Consider the following 18,277-nt stretch of genomic DNA (forward strand, 5'->3'; position numbering starts at 1 on the left):
AGGATGACTAGGACAAACAGTGCTGCAAATACAGGCCCATTTAAGTCTCTAAACAAGAAAGTTGCTTCAAAAGCCAAGTCTGAACGCCCCAGAAAAACACACTGCTCTTGCAGATAAGCTTCTGTTAATATCTTTGTGTTTTGTTGCTACCAAAGTTCTTCAAAGGAAAGTGTGTTGTGCCATGCATTTTAGCAAAGCCCACCCAGAGAGATCTTCCTTCTCTGCCAGGCTGATGACAGCTCCATGCCCCACAGCCAAGAGGAGAGTCCTTGGTACTGCTGCCTTAGTTCCCCCTAAACAGCAAAGCCATTTCCTGCTGCTCCCCACTGCCTCAGCTTGGAGGAAGTGCTTGGCCTTGTTTGGTTTCACTTGATGGCATTTGATGGTCCCAGTCAGAGCAGAAAAGAAGCCAAATCGGAAACCCAGATTGCGAAGTCACCATTAGCACAGCTACAGCCATTACAGCCATGGTGGGAGTTGTAGTTGCACAAAGCCCATTCTCTAGGAGCAGGACCACCTTCCTCACTGCCTCCAGAAGAATTAGAGCACCCGGTGCCACCAACGAGGCCAGGAGAGGGGAGCCATCCCAAAGCACAGCTCAGCAAAGGGCAGTATGACCAGCTCTTACCTCCTAAGTGTGAGAGGCAGTGCTGTAGGCTGAGCTCACCAGCATTACACAGGGAATATCCTGCACCTGGCAAACTCAGTGAGGCTGACAACTTGCACCTTGCTCCATCCTGGCCACGTTCAAAGCCTGCAATGTTTGTCAAGTTTGCCTGGAGAGCACTGGGTCCCTGCAGGGGCACAAGGCAGGGGTGGCCCAAGCACAGCATGCCACCAAAGCCCCGCAAGCAGAAGGAAGAGCATCGCTGTGGGAACAGCCAAGAGCAGGGACTCACAGACAAACGCGATGATAGAAGAACTCAAGTCCAGAGACGAGGAAAAGGGAATGGGAAAGAAAGTGAGGGACTAAAACAACGACAAGCAGTAAAAGCAACAGCAGCAACAAGCTTAGCCCAGTAATTGTGCTACGACATGGCAAGGAGGAGTCAGGCAGATTAAATAAGTGGTTTGACAGAAGCTGTCTTCTCCAAGGAGTCCCTGTCCTATTTGCCTGCAGTTCAGCTGGGAAGTTTCAACATGCCCTTGAGTATCCATCCCATCATGCAGGATAATCAGGACAGCTAGATCCACTCTGACATAAATGCCTCAGCAGAAAGCTTAAAGGACAGCATGGGAAAGGAGGGAGATCCTCTTGGAGCAAACCCTGCAGAGAGCACATGGCTCATTTCGAGAGGCAGCTCCCAGCAAGGTTAAGATGCTGTAAGTCTCCCAGCAGTCAGGATGGAGGAGGGGCAGGAGCACATGGCCCTTCCCCTCAAGAACAGGTTCAGCAGTGACATACCCAGGCCAGCAGTGCCAAGGGAGCTCTTCCAAGAGCTGCAGGATTAGGCAGGCACTCAGTGAACAGGGCTCAGGGCAGGGATGCTCTGTCAGTTCAGCAGGAGGAACTCGCCCAGCAATAGCCAGATCTCAATAGCATTTGTCAGCTGATGATTTGATTACATAAGAAAGCCTTGCCTCAGAAAGGCCAAAGCCTATCCAGACTGTATGTTTTGAATTCTTAAAGCAAAGTACCAGCAGTCCTACAGCTCATTAAGATTGCACACAACAAACCTCCAGAAGCAGCTCCTGTTTCCTTGTCTCACCAGAACACTTGCCTCTGCTGCTAAGAGAAATTCTCTCCACCCCTCCTAAGAGGGGTGCTGCAGGGATATAATAATTTTTCAAACCACTCAGAGCTTTGAGATGCACTATTCATTTTCACTGTTCAATTTATCTCCAGAAAATAGGGCTTCCCAAAGCAGTGCCACTTCACAGAATTCCAACACACCCAGGACACCCTGTCCGACAGCTGGATGGAGCTGCCAAAGCCACTCACCCTGTCACACACAGGGTGCCTGCTTGGGCTGTCACCAGAAGGCACTTACATAGCTTTCAGCCCAGCTCTGTTTCTCGGATAACATTAGCCTAAAACACAGCCAAATCTCGTTTTTCATTTGAAAGATGGTCAGGTCAGGAAAAACCTTTTGATAAGTAGGAGACTTTCTAAAGCAAGAGAAGAGGAGATCTGTCATCAGCCTGTGCCAGCTGGAAACCAACCTTTAAAGACCTTCAGCTACTTGCATTGGAAGTGGCATTTTGCCGCTGAAAAGTTACCTACAGAAGAGTCTCGTACTTTGCCTATTTTTGAGCTGGTTAGTGTGCAAGGCACAGGGAAAACAGCGTCTGATTGTGGAAACCCATCCTACTTCACGGGCCAAATCAACTCCACAGTTTTAACAGGTTTTAAAAACCTCACCATCCATCACCTCTGGCGATTACAGGCTCAGGCCAGAAACCCAAACCTAGTGGAGACCGTCATCCCCGCACACCCACAGCCAGGCCCGGCCCAGCCCGGCCAGAGCGCTTGGCAAGCACCCACTCGTCCTCAGCCCCAGCAGCAGCTGCAGATTTCGGACACGGTTACTCATTAATCAGAGAAAAAACATCAGCAGCGACCGAAACAGCACCGGCCAGTCCGGGCAGAAACTCCCGTGGTGCGGGAGAGGCAGCGACATTCCCGGCTGTTCCCGAGGAGCCGCAGGGGGATGTGCGGCGAGGGCTGCCCTGGCCGTGCCCTGCTCCCGCACCCGCCGACGGCAGGGAGGGAGAAGGGAAGGGGCCGCTCCCGGCGCGGGGACCCCTCTGTCTGCGAGCCCCCCGCTCCCCGGCGCTCACCGTGGTGGGACATGGGCAGCACCTCGTTGCCGGTGCCGCGGTAGTTGTAGATGACGGCGGCGGCGGCGCCGCGCTCGGCGGCCAGGCGGATCTTGTCGGCGAAGGAGCAGCCGCCGCCGCGCTGGATGAGGGCGAGCCAGCCGGCCGGGGGGGCCCCGCTGAAGTTGGTGAGCGCGCTGCACGCATTGAAGGCGTCGGGGCTGTCGGGCAGCACCAGCAGCCCCTCGGCCGACTGCAGCGGAGAGTCCAGCCCGTACAGGCCGCTCTCGCCCGCCTCCCAGCCGCTCCGGTTGCGGTCCGCGCCGTTCTCCCACGACACGTTCAGCCAGGCGGTCCACGCCGCCGCCGCCGCCGCTCCGCGGGGACCGCGCGGCGGAACGGCGCAAAGCAACGCGGCCAGCGCCAGCACCGCGGCCCCCGACGGCATCCCAGCACGGCCCGGCCCGGCCGCCCCGCCGCCTAAAGCCGCCGCCGCGGCTGCCGGGGGAGGAGCGGGGCCGCCCCCGCCGCGGCACGCCCCCCGCACCGCACAGCGCGGCACCGCGCACCGCTGTATCGCACCGCGCACCACTGTATCGCACCGCGCACCACTGTATCGCACCGCGCACCATCGCACCGCGCACCACCGCACATCACCGCGCACCACCGCACCGCACCGCGCGGCACCGCACCGCGCACCATCGCGCACCACTGTATCGCACCGCGCACCACCGCACCGCACCGCGCACCACTGTATCGCACCGCGTGGCACCGCGCACCACCGCACCGCACCGCACCGCGCACCACCGCACCGCACCGCACCGCGCACCACCGCACCGCACCGCGCGGTACCGCATCGCACCGCACCGCCGCGGGAGCCCCGCCGCAGGACTGGGGACCCCGAGCGCTGCGGCCCCGCCGGTGGTGTAGGGCGTGCGCATCCAGGCGTCCCCCTAGCCGTATTCTCTTCGGGTGCAATGCGCCACCATCCCACGTTTCTCCCGGGGGGCTGCGGAGGGTTACCCACCCGGGCCACTTCTCAGAAGTGATGGCTCCTCCTGACATCGCCTCTCGGGGTGATGGGTGATCCCCCGCGTGCCACCCAGGACGGGTGGCTCACCTCCTCCATCACATCCCAGCACAGCGGCCTCTCCCCTAGCCCGCCCCAGTGCCCACAAGGAGCCCAGCACGGGGGGTGAGCAGTGGGACCCCCGGAAGGCACCGATCCCCTGACACTCTGCAGCAGCCCAGAGACACAGCAGCACCGGCACAAGGTGCCCAGCCGTGAGCCAGCCTGCTTCCAACTGCTGAATTCATGTTTGCTGAATACTGAGCAGCATGGAGTCAGTCCTGCCTGAAGCTGGCTTATGAAATACTGGGTTAGTACTGTTCACTCACTGGACTGGCCACTGCTGCCCCCATCATTCGACAGATGTGATAAACCTGCCACTTCAACCAGCACCCCCTTTTTCTATTCATGTATTAGTTGTGTTTGCATCGTTAATTATTATTTGATATATGGAACTCACAACAAAACGTCCTGTTTCTCCAGGGCCCTGCAGTTGCTTTTGGAGCAGCCTGTTTGCATGCAGCAGTCCCTTCCTCCAGCACATGCACACTTTTGCCAAGTTGTCCTGCATCAGGGAGTGCAATCAGAGTGCTGGCAGAGTCACTGCAACCACGAGTGTGACATGCTGTAGAACTCTGCCAGGGAATTTGAGGCAACAAAGGAAAATAAGAGGGGAAAGAACATTTCGAGCTCCTCCACAGACCTGCTCTTTTAACTGAGAGGCCTTGTCTCCTATTAGCTGCTCTGCAGGAATGCCCCCAGCCCCATGAGCCATTCAAACACATCCCACACAGCCACATGTCACTAGGCGCAGGCTGGGGCTCTGGTTGAGGACCTGTCATTGAGAAAGGAGTATTCCTGGGCAGTGATTATATGGCACAGGATCAGCTGCTGCCGACGCAAGCACCAACAAAACTTGTGTAAACACAGAGTTCAACCCTTTATCATATGAATCAGACAAGTTTTTACCCCAGGCTTTGTGCTGATTCTGAATCTGAGTGACTGATAACCGGTAACTCACCATCCCACTGTGCCCATTCCCCTCTCCTTTCCCCGTGCTGAGAGCAGCACACTGAGCAATGCACAGCCAAACCCAGCTCAGGTTTGAATGCCTCCCTGGGGACAGGGGATTTGGAACCAGCCTGCTCCCCCTGCCAGCACAGGCATTTCAAAACCAACCCCCTCCACCGGCATCCACCCTGCCAGCAAAGCAGCTACAGGTTTTGGCAGCTCAGTAGCACAGCAAGATTGGTTTGGTTTTGCTACTGCAATAGCAGCATGCACAGCAGGTAATGAAGAGCAGATGAAGCAATTTGCTCAAGATCAATATTGCTAAACACACAAAGCTTACTAAGTGAACACTTTTGTCCTAACCTAAACAAACCTTTCATTTTCTCATTCCACATCTAAGCAGACAACTTATTTCTACAGTAATAGCTCCAGCTATAATGAGAAATAAATCCATAAGCAATCAGAGAAACGTGATTTTGTTTCTGTTCCACGTACAGGCGGGGAAAAACTTAACACCCCTCTGAAAATACAGCCAAGCTTTATGCAATCAGCAGCCAATCTGCCCAGACTCAAATGCCTCCAAAGTTTTAGAGATGTTTAGCTCTAAGATTTTCACTGAGACAAAACTGAACCAAAGTCAAAGACTGGAACCTCCTCAGAATACAAAACTTCCTACAGTTCTGGGGATTTTGAGCATAAGGCTTAGCCACAGCCTCTTATATGTCCATGCGTTACAGTTCATCATATGATTATTAAGTAAAAACACAGGCTGGGTGAAGAATGGATTGAGAGCAGCCCTGAGAATGACTTGGGGTGTTGATTGACGAGAAGCTCAACCAACCTTGCGTGGTTTGGGAGGAAAGCCAGTTGCAAGGGGCCAGCAGTCCCAGCCTGGTCAGCGGCTCCTCTTGGCCAGTGAGGAGTGAGTCAGGTGGCTGGGGTTCCCCAGCAGAGCTGATATGTTTTAAAAGCATGCCAGTTGTACTTGTCTGGAGATGCACATATGATATTGAGAACTTCCTGGCCTCTCAGAATTAGAAAAATTCAGGAAAAAAAAAAGAAAAGAGAAGATCTAGCTTGCAATCTGCAAAGCACATACCAAAAATAAACTGGTGCCTTCAAAACAAACACTAAGGGTTGCTCTGCATCACTGTCTAAATTAATTTGTTAGCTGTACAGGTAAAAGACAGGACGAATTTAAGACAGTTACCCCTTGGCCTGCACTGCACCAAGTGCAGAGTGTAACAGCTTACTAAGCATGGAAGTCAAGACTCAAATTGCATAATACATTCTTTTTCCATTTGCAGCTCTTGATTAAAACAACAATCATCCACAAACAGCCCTGATTCCTCAGAGCCTGGCTCTGCTGTCCTGAACTAAACTTCAGAGAAATAAATTATCATGTTTCAGCACTCTTTCACTCACCTGGATGTGCCATCAGGATGGTGTTGTTGCCTTTGCCTTGGGAATTGTAGATCACGGCTGCTGCTGCACCCCTCCTGGTTGCCACCTGAATTTTTTCTGCAAAACTGCAATTGCCTCTTTCAATCAGTGCTATCCACGGTGCTTTCGTGACAGTGAACTCCGTATTTTTGTCACAGGCATAAGGGGGATTATCAGATACTGGAATGCCCACCAGCCCCTGAGCACTCAGGCGAGGAGAGTGAAAGCCATACTGGCCACATTCACAGTGCTCAAACACAGTCCTGTTGCTGGTGCTGTTGAAATAGAATAAAGTGACAGAGGCCGTCACAGAAATTGCCTCTGTAGTGTGGAACGAAAATAAAAAATCCACCAGGAGAAAGAAGAACCAGAACTTCTCGACTCGCTCCATTGCTTCTTCCCAGCAGCAGGAAACTGAGATGTCCAGGGGTATTTTCCGCTGCTGCTGACCACAGCGAGAGCACAGGCTGCTGCCGAGTGCCAGCGGGAACCTGACACCAGCCAGGTGAGCTCCGCAGTGTCGGCAGCTCAGCGCACACCGTGCCAGGTGAGCTCCGCAGCCCTGGGGACACGCCCGCCCGCCGTGGGGCAGCGGCGCAGGCGGAATGTCCTGCGGCCCAAACTTCCTGCTCCTGCCGCACAGCGCCCATCCTGCTCCCATCCTCCTCTCCCTGCCCGGCACAAATTCCTCCTTGCACGGTGCTTCCCCGAGAGTGCTGCGGCGCCCTGTTCCTGTTTCCACCCGAGTGTCACCGCAGAGCAACAGGTCATCTTTCAAGCACTTACATAAACTCAGGCTTCTCACTTCATGAGGAATCTGGGATGCAAATGACCTTGTTAAGAAGGTCAAAAGCACACGGAATGTATTAGAAATTATTGGGAAAAGTTACCATTCTTCCAGACAAGGTTAACCAAGTCATTCCCTGCATTTCTCAGTTTCAGATTCTTTCACTCCTCTACTCTGAGATGTCCAGCTTGTTCTGATGCTGCAAATGAGTCGATTGTACTCTTGATTTATACCAAGCCACAAGATGTGGAATAATCTAAACTGAACCCAGAAACAAACCACCTCTGTCAGCTCATTTTCACATTCTAGATCACTGCCAAGATGTACATTGTGAGGTTTGAATGATTATTGCACAACTCTCCATTTCTGGCAATAGGCTTTGGAAGTTCTTTCTCTAAGTTCAGCCAGAGTTGCATTCCCTAACAATTCTTGGTACCACCTCCTGTTTTCTTAGGGTAGAAGAGTGACAATGAAAACCTTACCCATGGCACAACTCTCTAGTCCACAAGGAAAACAATGGACAAATTGTGAAGTTCTCCAAGCATTTGTCCTGCAAGAGTCATGCTGCACACACAGTGTGAAAAGCCAGGAGTTGCAATTTGTGGCACATCTTGTGACAGAAGCTCAACCTAGTTCTCCAGTAAAGCACCTGCTTTTGCATGGATGTTCTCGAAAGTTAATTTGTTTTCACATGCAGGTACCACAGACTGTCCAGAGCTTGAACAGGGAGCCCAGCTCTTTCTATAGGAAATAGAGGAGTTGATGTAAAATGTGCTCTAAAACATAAATTACTCTGAAGATCACCTAAACAATATTTTAGAGAGATAAAATGGGAAACGTGACCAAGATTTTATACCAACTTACAAAATAAAAGACAAACTCCTTTGCCAGGCATTCAGCCCACAAGTTTAAAATAAGTGTTGCACAAGCAGTTAACAAAGTCCTACCTCAAAAGACTTCTGAGATAACAAAAGTTAGACTTGGAGGCTACAGAGCATCCTGAAAACAAGTTGGAATGACATGCAGATCCACCATCATGTCTTTGAGGTATTGCTAGGCTCGCATTCCAGCGGAGCTGCCGAGCCGGAGTGTCACCCGAAGGGCAGAGGGGACAGCGCGTTAATCAGTGCCATCAGTGCAATGCTCCCGCGGGCACTGCGCCGCCTGGCGGCCGAGCGGGGCCGCGCACGGGAACGGGGCTGGAGCGCCCCTCGGACCGCCCTGCTCCCAAAACTGCCTTCTTGTTGCTCTCATAACTGCCTCACTGCTCCCAGAACTGCATCAGTGCTCCCAAAATTGCCTTCTTGTTGCTCTCATAACTGCCTCACTGCTCCCAGAACTGCCTTCATACTGCTCCACAAACTGCCTCACTGCTCCCAAAACTGCATCACTGCTCCCCAAACAGCCTCACTGCTCCCCAAACTGCCTTATTGCTCCCAAAACTGCATCACTGCTCCCAAAACTGCCTGGTTCCTGCGGCTCCCACTTCAGCTTCAAGGAGCAGGGAAACTCTTAGTACAGGCTATTCCCTTTCCTGGGAAAATCAAGTGCTTCAGCTGCCAAAAAGAGATGTTCTTCTTCTAGCACAAGCTCAGTCTCTGCGCCACTGGATCAGTGTAACTCCATGCAAATAAGATACAAACACTTGGAGAAAAATCTTCCCAGTGATAGCAGTGACAGGACAAAGGGGATGGCTTCACACTGACAGAGGACAGGGTTAGATTAGATATTGTTAAGAAATTCTTCCCTGTGAGGAGGGTGAGGCACTGGCACAGGTTACCCAGAGAAGCTGTGGCTGCCCTGTCCCTGGAAGTGTTCCAGGCCAGGTTGGATGTGGCTCTGAGTAATCTGGACTAGTGGGAAGTGTCCCTGCCCATGGCAGGATGAAGATGATCTTTAAGATCCCTTCCAACCCTAACCATTCCGTGACAATTCAATGATGATGATTTTCCCACCAGTGATTTATCTAATCAGAGAGAAATGGGAAAGTTGTTACTGCTATCTTGACCTCTACAATTTTCCATAGTAAAAGCTATTAATAGATCAGTTTTATCTCAGGGGTGTGTGTGTAACAACAAACCAGTACCAGTAACAGGTAAAACTGATAATGCTTAAAAGGACCTGTGGTAGAGGATGAGGAAGGAGTCATCATTTGGGGAGTTTTTTCTCTTTGTTCCTTCTCAGCAACTTTACCTGATTTCCTGTACACCTGGACTTTGCCCAGAGCAAACTAATTCATTGCTGTGAGGTTAAGCAGGTGTGTTATGATGTGAAAACACACACAGTATTGTACTGTTGTAACACAAAATAAGGTTGGCTGGGAAGTTCTGTTGGTTTCATGGTAAAGTCAGCGGGAAGGGAGGAGGATGGTGGGAAACTGTGATCAAAGCCCCAATGCCTAACACCTGGTCAAGGTGCTGGGATCCCTACAGCCCACATGGTAGCAGAGAATACAGAGAAAGGCCCAAGATGTCAGGTCTGGCCCCAACCAAGAGCCACCTGATAACCCTAGAGGCTGCTGTTCCTCCTTTCATCAGGAGCCCTCAGATGGTGTCAGCAGCAGGGCAGATTTTTCTCACACTGCTCTGCCAACAGGGCATGCCATCAGCAGAGATCTACTGAAATAGCAGAGAGGATTAACCACCAAGTCACCCCTCTGGGAGACACCACCCCAGCAGATTCCAGCCACACAGGAGTCTTCCTACCTCAGCCCTGTGAACAACTCTGCTGTTTCTCCATCCCCAAGCACTCTTTGGCTCTTAGCACTGTGCTGCAATGATCACCCCTCTCCTAGGTTTCCCCTGTTTTACCTAAAGGACATACAGCTCCACATTTTACGCTGAGGGAAATAGAGACAGGAGGCTTCTGCTGTGCTGATTAGATGAAGAACTCATCTCACTAAAGTATTTTGTCCTCACTGTATATAAAACAGGTGACTACTGCCCTGATTTACAAACCCTCTTTGCCACCAAATAAATCATACTACCCACTGTAGTCCTACAACATGACTGTGGGAAATAGTCCTATAATAATTGCAGTTTGTCTTTGAGAAAACTAAATTAATTAAGAAAGATGAGACTTCATGTCTCATGAAGTAAACTCTCAGGTGATATATCTGTTGCTTTCAAGATTTTAAAAATCCTTTTAATTCTGGAAAAAAGCCCCAGACAAACTTGAAATTTAGGGTCCATTTTCAGAACTCATATAGTTATCTTCTCTCTGGAGTCTAGTCTAGTGGTGAAGTTGGTGACACCATAGTCACCCAGCGTTCCATGCCCAGGTCCCAGTTCCCCTCTCCTCAGCTGACCTCCAGAGGAACCAGCTGCCCTGCTGCCTTTGCCTTGGCTCAGCTGGGGCCACCACTGCTTGCAAGAAATGCAGCTGGCATCAGTTTTGCAGCTACATAAACCTAGTCCAATTCTTTCTTCATCCAGTGGTAGTAAAAGCCGGCATGCTCCAAAACCAAATAAAAACAAGCAAATTAATCTCAATCGTGACATGCAGGACACTGCAGTCAAAATTACTTTCTCCAGAGATAGAACAAAAGCAAGCTTTGATTTCTTTGCTACACATTTCCAATAAAACATTCAAGCCCCATTTGCAAGCACAGGCTCTGTCATGACATCAGGAGAGTCCAGGCTGTCGTAGTACCACAAGCCATTGCACTGCCAGTGCTGTACATCTAATTTTTTATGGTGTATTTTATTATCAAGAAAACAAGCCTTAAGCCAAAGGATTCCTAACGCAGCTCCACCAAAGTACAGTTCAAAGAACTAGCAATGTAGACATGTACTTTGTACTAAAACTCTTAGTAGACAAGTTGATGTAGAGGAACACACAGAAATAAAAGCTGAGCAATACAGTATCACAGGGAGGTTCTCAGATTTTCAGGATGCATCCACAGCTATAAGGGCCAGAATAGGGGATTGCAATAATTTTGCCCAAGCTTCCATCAGGGAACTGGGGACTCACAGGACAGGCTGAGCTTAGCACTATTAAGAAAGAATCAGAATATGGTAGGAAAGAAAAAAGGAAAGCAACATCTAGCTTGCAATCTGCAAAGCACATACATATGCTGCAGAAAACTGTAGGTTTATTTGTATCCTCTCACCTCGAAAAATAAACTGGTGCCTTCAAAACAAACACTAAGGGTTGCTCTGCATCACTGTTTAAATTAATTTGTTAGCTGTACAGGTAAAAGACAGGACTAACTTCAGACAGTAACCCCTTGGTCTGCACTGCACCAAGTGCAGAGTGTAACAGCAGGGTCTTGCTTACTAAGCATGGAAGTCAAGACTCAAATTGCATAATACATTCTTTTTCCATTTGCAGCTCTTGATTAAAACAACAATCATCCACAAACAGCCCTGATTCCTCAGAGCCTGGCTCTGCTGTCCTGAACTAAACTTCAGAGAAATAAATTATCATGTTTCAGCACTCTTTCACTCACCTGGATGTGCCATCAGGATGGTGTTGTTTTCACCTTGGGAATTGTAGATCACGGCTGCTGCTGCACCCCTCCTGGTTGCCACCTGAATTTTTTCAGCAAAACTGCAATTGCCTCTTTCAATCAGTGCTATCCACGGTGCTTTCGTGACAGTGAACTCCGTATTTTTGTCACAGGCATAAGGGGGATTATCAGATACTGGAATGCCCACCAGCCCCTGAGCACTCAGGAGAGGAGAGTGAAAGCCATACTGGCCACATTCACAGCGCTCAAACACAGTCCTATTGCTGGTGCTGTTGAAATAGAATAAAGTGACAGAGGCCGTCACAGAAATTGCCTCTGTAGTGTGGAACAAAATTAAAAAATCCACCAGGAGAAAGAAGAACCAGAACTTCTCGACTCGCTCCATTGCTTCTTCCCAGCAGCAGGAAACTGAGATGTCCAGGGCTATTTTCCGCTGCTGCTGACCACAGAGAGCACAGGCTGCTGCCGAGTGCCAGCGGGAACCTGACACCAGCCAGGTGAGCTCCGCAGTGTCGGCAGCTCAGCGCGCACCGTGCCAGGTGAGCTCCGCAGCCCTGGGGACACGCCCGCCCGCCGTGGGGCAGCGGCGCAGGCGGAATGTCCTGCGGCCCAAACTTCCTGCTCCTGCCGCACAGCGCCCATCCTGCTCCCATCCTCCTCTCCCTGCCCGGCACAAATTCCTCCTTGCACAGTGCTTCCCAGAGAGCGCTGCAGCGCCCTGCTCCTGTTTTTCTTTGAAAGCAAGGCTGGAGACACAAGGAACATGCAAATGGAAGATTTTAGAGTCCAGTGCTTTGGTCGGGTATGAGTTCTAGTGACAGGGAATGGGCTCCCACAGTATTTCACCCTCAGCACTTACAATACTCAGCAGCAACCAAGGTGATTGCTCTGACATTGTCCAGGAGTCAAGACTGTGAATTGGCTTAACATGGCAAAGTGGACCTGTTTTGACAGACTCATGATTGGTTTTCTACCTGTGTCAATGAACACCAGTAGAAATGAACCAGACAGCAGTTTCTTTGCAGGGAGGGCCTTTGCTCCAGGGTGAAAGTGCTGGATTGGCAGGGAGGAGGCAGACAGGTGAGAGCTGAGCTGCTCTATTGCACTGGCATGTGGACTGTGGCATGAACAGTGTTTTATTTATTGTGTTTTAATCTGCAGACTCCGATTTTTCAGCTGGAACCGGACAAGAAAACAGCAAGAGCCCTGGGGACGAGGGCACGGCTCTGGGCTCAGCCGAGCGAGCGGTCCGGCAGCAGCGCTACCCCGCAAGGGCTGCACTTCTGCCGCCTGATGTCCCTCTGCCCTCGCACGGGGCTCTGCCTGGCGCCGACAGGCTCCTCATTCAGCACTTTCCTATGCTCCAGGGGAAAGTACGGACAGAGCTTTGCTCGTGAGGCAGAGACCGCAGCGCGGGGCGGGATGGGCCCGGGGGATGCGAGCACGAGAGGCAAGTTGCACGATTGCTGGAAATAGAAGTTACAACACAGTGAAGAAGAAGAAGCTAAAACTGGAGGTGGCCTTGGCGTGGGTGAGGAAGAGGTGCTCCGTGACTCTGGTTCAGCCCCGGAGCGGAGCGGCCCGTGCTGCCCCGGGGCGCGAGGGGAACAGACAACTGGGGAACGGCCAGACCGGGAACGGCCAGACCGGGAACGGACAACCCGGGAACGGACCAACCGTCCCTGCGCTTCAGCGGCAGCGGCAGCAGCGGCAGCAGCAGCGGCAGCAGCAGAAGAGCATTGACTCCGCGTTACTTACTCTGTTCCTCCTCTCCCTCTCCCAGTGTCCCGCACCCTCTCCCGGTGTCCCTTGCTTGGTCTACCCCTCCCTTTCCCGGTGTCCCTGTCCCTCTCCCGGGCCGGGCCATGCGCCCGGCCCATCCCCGGCCCCGGCCGGGGCTGCCCCCTCCCCGCCCCCGGGCAGCCCGCCGAGGTCTCTCCTCCGCCCGGCTCTCTCCATCGTGGCTGTGGCGCTGCTGGGCGGACATCAGTGGCTGGGTGTTGGGCAGCATCGCCAGTCCCTGGGTCTGTCTGTCCCGACTCCGGCCCCAGCTCCTGCCCTGGCTCCGGCTCCTCCCGGGGCCCGCGGAAGACACACGCGGCTCGGCCGCTCCCGCCGCCTCCGCTGCGCCTTCCCCGGCCCGAGCCCCGCCGCTCGGCAGCGCGGCCGCCAGCCCCGAGCCGCCCGTGCCCCGTTCAGAGGGGGATGCCCGGCCCGGGGCGGTGCAGAGGCGGTCGGGGGCTGTGTCTAATAGCCGCGTGTCTCCCCCAGGGAAGGTGCTGAAGGCCCTGAAGAATCGCTACCGCCTGGGTTCGTTACTGGGGTGCGGCACCTCCGGCAGCGTCTTCTCGGGGACGCGACTCGTCGACGGCGCTCCGGTGAGTGGCGGGGCTGGCGGGGGGCGGAGGAGGAGGAGGAGGGTGGGGTTCGGCAGGGCGGGAGTCGAGCTCAGCCCGCTGCTCCCTTTGGCTTGCAGGTCGCCGTCAAATGTATATCGCGGGATCGCATCCGGCACTGGGGCGAGTTGGTGAGTGAGCCACTGGGGCCAGCGGCAGAAGCCGGGCCGTGCCGGGCGGGGATAAGCCAGGGCCCGGCAGGGTGGGAGCCGCCAGGACGCCTCGAGGGAGAGAGAGTGGGCGTGGGGTGAGCGGGGGGCGCAGAGCATCCCGGGCTGGGTGAGGGTCCCAGAGCCCTGGCATGCCATCAGCCCCACTGACGGCGTCGTGATGCTCCCACAGCCCGACGGCACCAGCGCACCTCTCGAGATCGTGCTGCTTGAGCAGTCATCCACAGGGTTCCATGGCGTCATACAGCTGCTGGAGTGGGTTGCGCTCCCCGACAGCATCTTGATGGTGATGGAGCGCCCAGAGCGGTCTCAGGACCTGCTTGGTTTCATTCGGGAGCGGGGCTTCCTGCCGGAGGAGGAGGCTCGGGGGCTGTTCCGCCAGGTGCTGGAGGCTGTCCAGCACTGCACCAGCTGCGGAGTGCTGCACCGGGACATAAAGCCAGAGAACATCCTTGTCGACCTGGCCACCGGACAGACCAAATTGCTCGACTTTGGCTGTAGCACCTACCTCCACAAGACAGCGTACATTCACTTTGTCGGTGAGCCCAACCAGGGGTCTGCTCCTGCTCCTGGCATCTCAGGGCCCAACCTGAGTGTGGCCCTGGGGATTCTCCCTTTTGCTGCCCGTCATGGGACTGAGTCTTCAGTCAAGTTGCTCTTGAGCAGGAGTGGTTGGGGGGCAGCTTCCAGCACGGCTTACAGCCTTCACCACCCACTCTGCCCAGGACTGGGGCAGCCAGCCCAACAAAAATTTTCATGGGGGTAGTGGTGGGGGCCAGAACCTGTGCACCAGCCAGTTTGGTGTGCATGCAAGAAAGGGTTTGGACTGCTCTGCTCACTTTGTTTGCCTTGGCTTGTCAATGTTCTTTGGGGCAATGCAGGCAGGGAGGATGAAGGCATGGCTTTTCCCCACCACTGGGTGGGTTTTTCCTTTGTGGGTCATGGTCGGGCCTTCCCAGGGCTTCCACTGCCCTCTTCCAACACCAGTGGCTTATTTTACAACCCAAAGTTTGTATACAAGTCACAGGTGCTGGTGAGAGGGCAGCAGGTCATCCTGTGTGCCACTGGTGCAGCCCCTGCGTGCCCAGGGATGCTGGGGTGAGGCTCTGGGAGCAGCAGCATCCCCTGATGAACTCCATCTGTATTCCACAGGAACCCTGTCCTACAGCCCCCCAGAATGGAAACACTTCCGCTGGTACTTTGGCAAGCCAGCTACCATCTGGTGCTTGGGCATCTTACTGCACCAGATGGTCTGCGGGGAGCACCCTTTCAAGAAGGGCAAAAACATCAGCTGGGGCGAGCTCTCACTGCCACAACGACTCTCTGAAGGTAGATCCTCATCTGTGTGGCATGGGGGTAATACCAGTGCTGGGAGAGAGCAGCAGGCTCATGAGCATCCTGCTCTGGCAGTTGCTGAGGAGGTGGCACATGTCCTGCTCTCCTGCTCTCCCCCAAAACAAAGGATTGATTGGCACGTTTAGCCACAGCTCTGAGCATATCCAGCATAGCCTGGGCATGCTCAGGAACAGTGAGGCAAAGTGGACAGGAGCCTTCTCCAATTGACTGGTGCTTTCTGGTTTCTCTCCCCAGAGTGCAAAGATCTTATAAGGCAGTGTTTATGCATGCACCTCTTGGCGAGGCCGTCATTAGAAGACCTGCTATATCATCCTTGGATGTACAATTTTCATCTGCCATAGAAGAAGAGAGAGAGACACATGCCCCCTTTGATCCAGGGGCCTGGTAAGTAACAGCTCCACACAAATCCCTTGGCAATAAAAATCAAAGAAACCCAGCCTTTATGGTCATGGCTGTGTCACTGAGCAGGGGCCATCAGATGGGAGCACGCAGCTCTTGTGCCGGGGAGATGAGCTGCTCTTGCCAGCACTGGTGGCCACCATCCAAACTGGTTTTGCTTGTCCTGCTTCACTGACAGCTGGGGCCCTGGGCAGAACACTGACAGCCTGGTCTCACCCACAGGGAAGAAGAACCCCCTGAGAAGCTGCTGCTAGAGACATTGAGGACGACATCAAGGATGAGAACCTCTTCGTCAACCTGGCCATCGGCAAGCTGAAGATGATGGACTTCGATTTGGTCACCTTTGAAGCCAGGCTCCACAGCGAATTTGCAGGTGAGCCCACACCCCAGGGGATGCTCCCACATCTGGGCATTGCACAGCCTGGCTGGACACCAAAGGCTCCCCACTTTGCTGGGGCAGATGCAGCTAATTCCTCCGTTGGCTGCCAAGCTGCTTTTTGGCAGTGCTGGGGGGATGGGCTGGGCTGGATCCCAAATGGGAGTTGGCTCCTGGCCCTACCAACAGCCCCCAGCACCCACCATGCCCTGGGCTGGGGCTGGAGCTGGGGCAGCCAGCCTGACACGAACAAACCCTCATGGGGGAGCAGATGTGGGGACTCCAGAACCCGTGCACTTTGGGCTGCTTTGGTTTGCAGGCAAGGAAGGGCTCATGCTACTTCACTCCCCTTGCTTGCTTTGGGTTACCATTATTTTTGGGGGGCTGTGCAGGGGGGAAGGGAAAAAGCGTGGGTTTCCCTCACCCGTGGGTGGGTTTTTCTCTAGCATGTAGGGCTTGGGCCTTCCTCAAGCCCCTCACAGAGATAAGATTTTACTTTTTTTCTTGTTTCCCCTTTTCAGTGTGTGTAATCTATTTTCATTTATTTGTTTGCTTTTTTAAAGGAATTGTTCTAGATGGTATCCAGTCAGGATCAGGAAGTGCAGCTGCAGTTTGGATTGGATGTATCCTGGGAGAAGACTGAGGACATCGTTTGGGACCAGCTTTTCTTCTGGAGGTGGATGGCGTAGAGGTGAGTCCCCATCTTGTTGGCATGGCTGGGAATAGGGTGTTTGGGAGATGGCAGTGAGCAGGGCAGCATCCTGCTCTGGGCAGCTGCTGAGAAGGTGGATCTGCCATGGCTGGCTGCGGGCGCTGGCACACATCCTGCCCTCCTGCTCTCCTCCCGAAGGCAGCAATGACAGGGAGCTTTGGGCTCAGCTCTGAGCACAGCCAGCATGGCCTGGCCACTGCTGCCCTTGGGACAAGGGGGACAGGAGCCTTCAGCTGACGGGCACTTTCTGGTTTCTCTCCTTCCAGCCGAGCTCCAGCGTGGATGCTGATGCTGCTCTGGACTCCGCCAGGGCTCTGCTGTGGCTCAGCACCGCACCGGAAGAAGCAGAAGAACTGGTGTGAGCTGCAGCAGAGACCTGCTCACTCATTTTGGCAATGCAGCTGAAGTTTGCAGAGCATCTACCTCCAAGGGGAAACACTCCACTCCCCAAAAAATAAACTTGTTCATTAACTTCTGAAATTTAATCAATCTGGCGTGACCCCAAATGCCATTTTTCAAGATGCTCAAGATGTACCTCAGCTGTTCTCTTAACAGTTCTGCCCCCCACCTGCCTTCTACTTCACAACCGCTCCCTCTTTTCCCCCAGTGAGTTTCCAGCTCATCAGGGTCTCCATCATACCATAGCCTTCCTCGATGCCCCTCATCGCCAGGAAGACCAAGCCCCAGGTTTGGGGACTCCTGCTGTCCTTGGTTAAAGAACAGCAATGTTTCAGGGGTTGGGTGAGATTTTAGTGTAATTCAGACCTGCTTTCCAGCACTCAGCTGTCCTCACTGCTGTGTTCCCACTCTCTTTTCCTTGTCCTTCCACCAGGATGAGTTCTGTGAATGCCGTTGACCCTCCCCACTCTTCCCAGCCCACCCACCAACCTGTTAGGGTTAAGCTGAAGCCTATTTGTCTCCTCCAGCACACCAGTCCAGTCCCCTGTGCCCCCTGGGAGCTCCAGCCCGCAGAGCACAGCAGTGCAGGCTGGGCTGGACCAGCTGCCCTCCATGGCTTGGCTGTTTGTGGGAACTAAATGCTCCCTGTTTGCAGCTGTCGTTGCAGGATGGCCTCAGGGCAGAGGCCAGCTGGGCTCCCACTGCATCCCCTGCAGCTTGGGACAGACCATGGTCCCAGAGCTGAGGTTCATGGGGAGCCCCCAGAGCTGTGGCTTCTGCTCAGTGTTTGGAAGTGCTGTGTTCTCATCTCCTGTCACTTCTGGGGAAAACAAGCTGTGCTGCCAGGCCAGCACTGCCCCTTTGGGCAGTGACAAGGCTGAAGGGCTTTCCTATTCCCCAGGAGCTGGCATGAAGCCTTAGCAGGGCC

General features: G+C 53.6%; 2 protein-coding genes across 5 annotated transcripts in view; one reads left to right on the plus strand and one right to left on the minus strand.

The window, feature by feature from the left end:
- The window catches only part of RNF128 (ring finger protein 128), a 30,408-nt gene extending 18,459 nt beyond the window's left edge, over window positions 1–11,949 (minus strand). The window contains exon 1 of one of the 4 annotated variants that reach the window (XM_085060344.1): window positions 11,521–11,949. In XM_085060344.1, the coding sequence (XP_084916470.1) occupies window positions 11,521–11,926 (406 nt within the window). In that variant the 5' untranslated portion in view covers window positions 11,927–11,949. Of the gene's footprint in view, window positions 1–628; window positions 849–2,781; window positions 3,249–6,265; window positions 7,043–11,520 lie in introns of those variants that run through there. The other 3 variants (XM_085060342.1, XM_085060343.1, XM_085060345.1) reach the window with 3 other exon arrangements.
- A 1,029-nt stretch (window positions 11,950–12,978) lies between these two features.
- On the plus strand, window positions 12,979–17,410 carry LOC146437405 (serine/threonine-protein kinase pim-1-like). Its single transcript, XM_085060347.1, has 8 exons — window positions 12,979–13,919; window positions 14,018–14,068; window positions 14,280–14,646; window positions 15,260–15,436; window positions 15,698–15,847; window positions 16,085–16,235; window positions 16,802–16,929; window positions 17,217–17,410. The coding sequence occupies exons 1-5, from the start codon at window positions 13,407–13,409 to the stop codon at window positions 15,802–15,804; spliced, it is 1,215 nt and encodes a 404-aa protein (XP_084916473.1). The 5' UTR covers window positions 12,979–13,406; the 3' UTR covers window positions 15,805–15,847; window positions 16,085–16,235; window positions 16,802–16,929; window positions 17,217–17,410.
- The last annotated feature ends 867 nt before the right edge of the window (window positions 17,411–18,277 follow it).

The sequence above is a fragment of the Lichenostomus cassidix genome, chromosome 4A (assembly GCF_008360975.1).
Source record: "Lichenostomus cassidix isolate B80296 chromosome 4A, HeHo_3.0, whole genome shotgun sequence".
Classification (NCBI taxonomy): Eukaryota; Metazoa; Chordata; class Aves; order Passeriformes; family Meliphagidae; genus Lichenostomus; species Lichenostomus cassidix.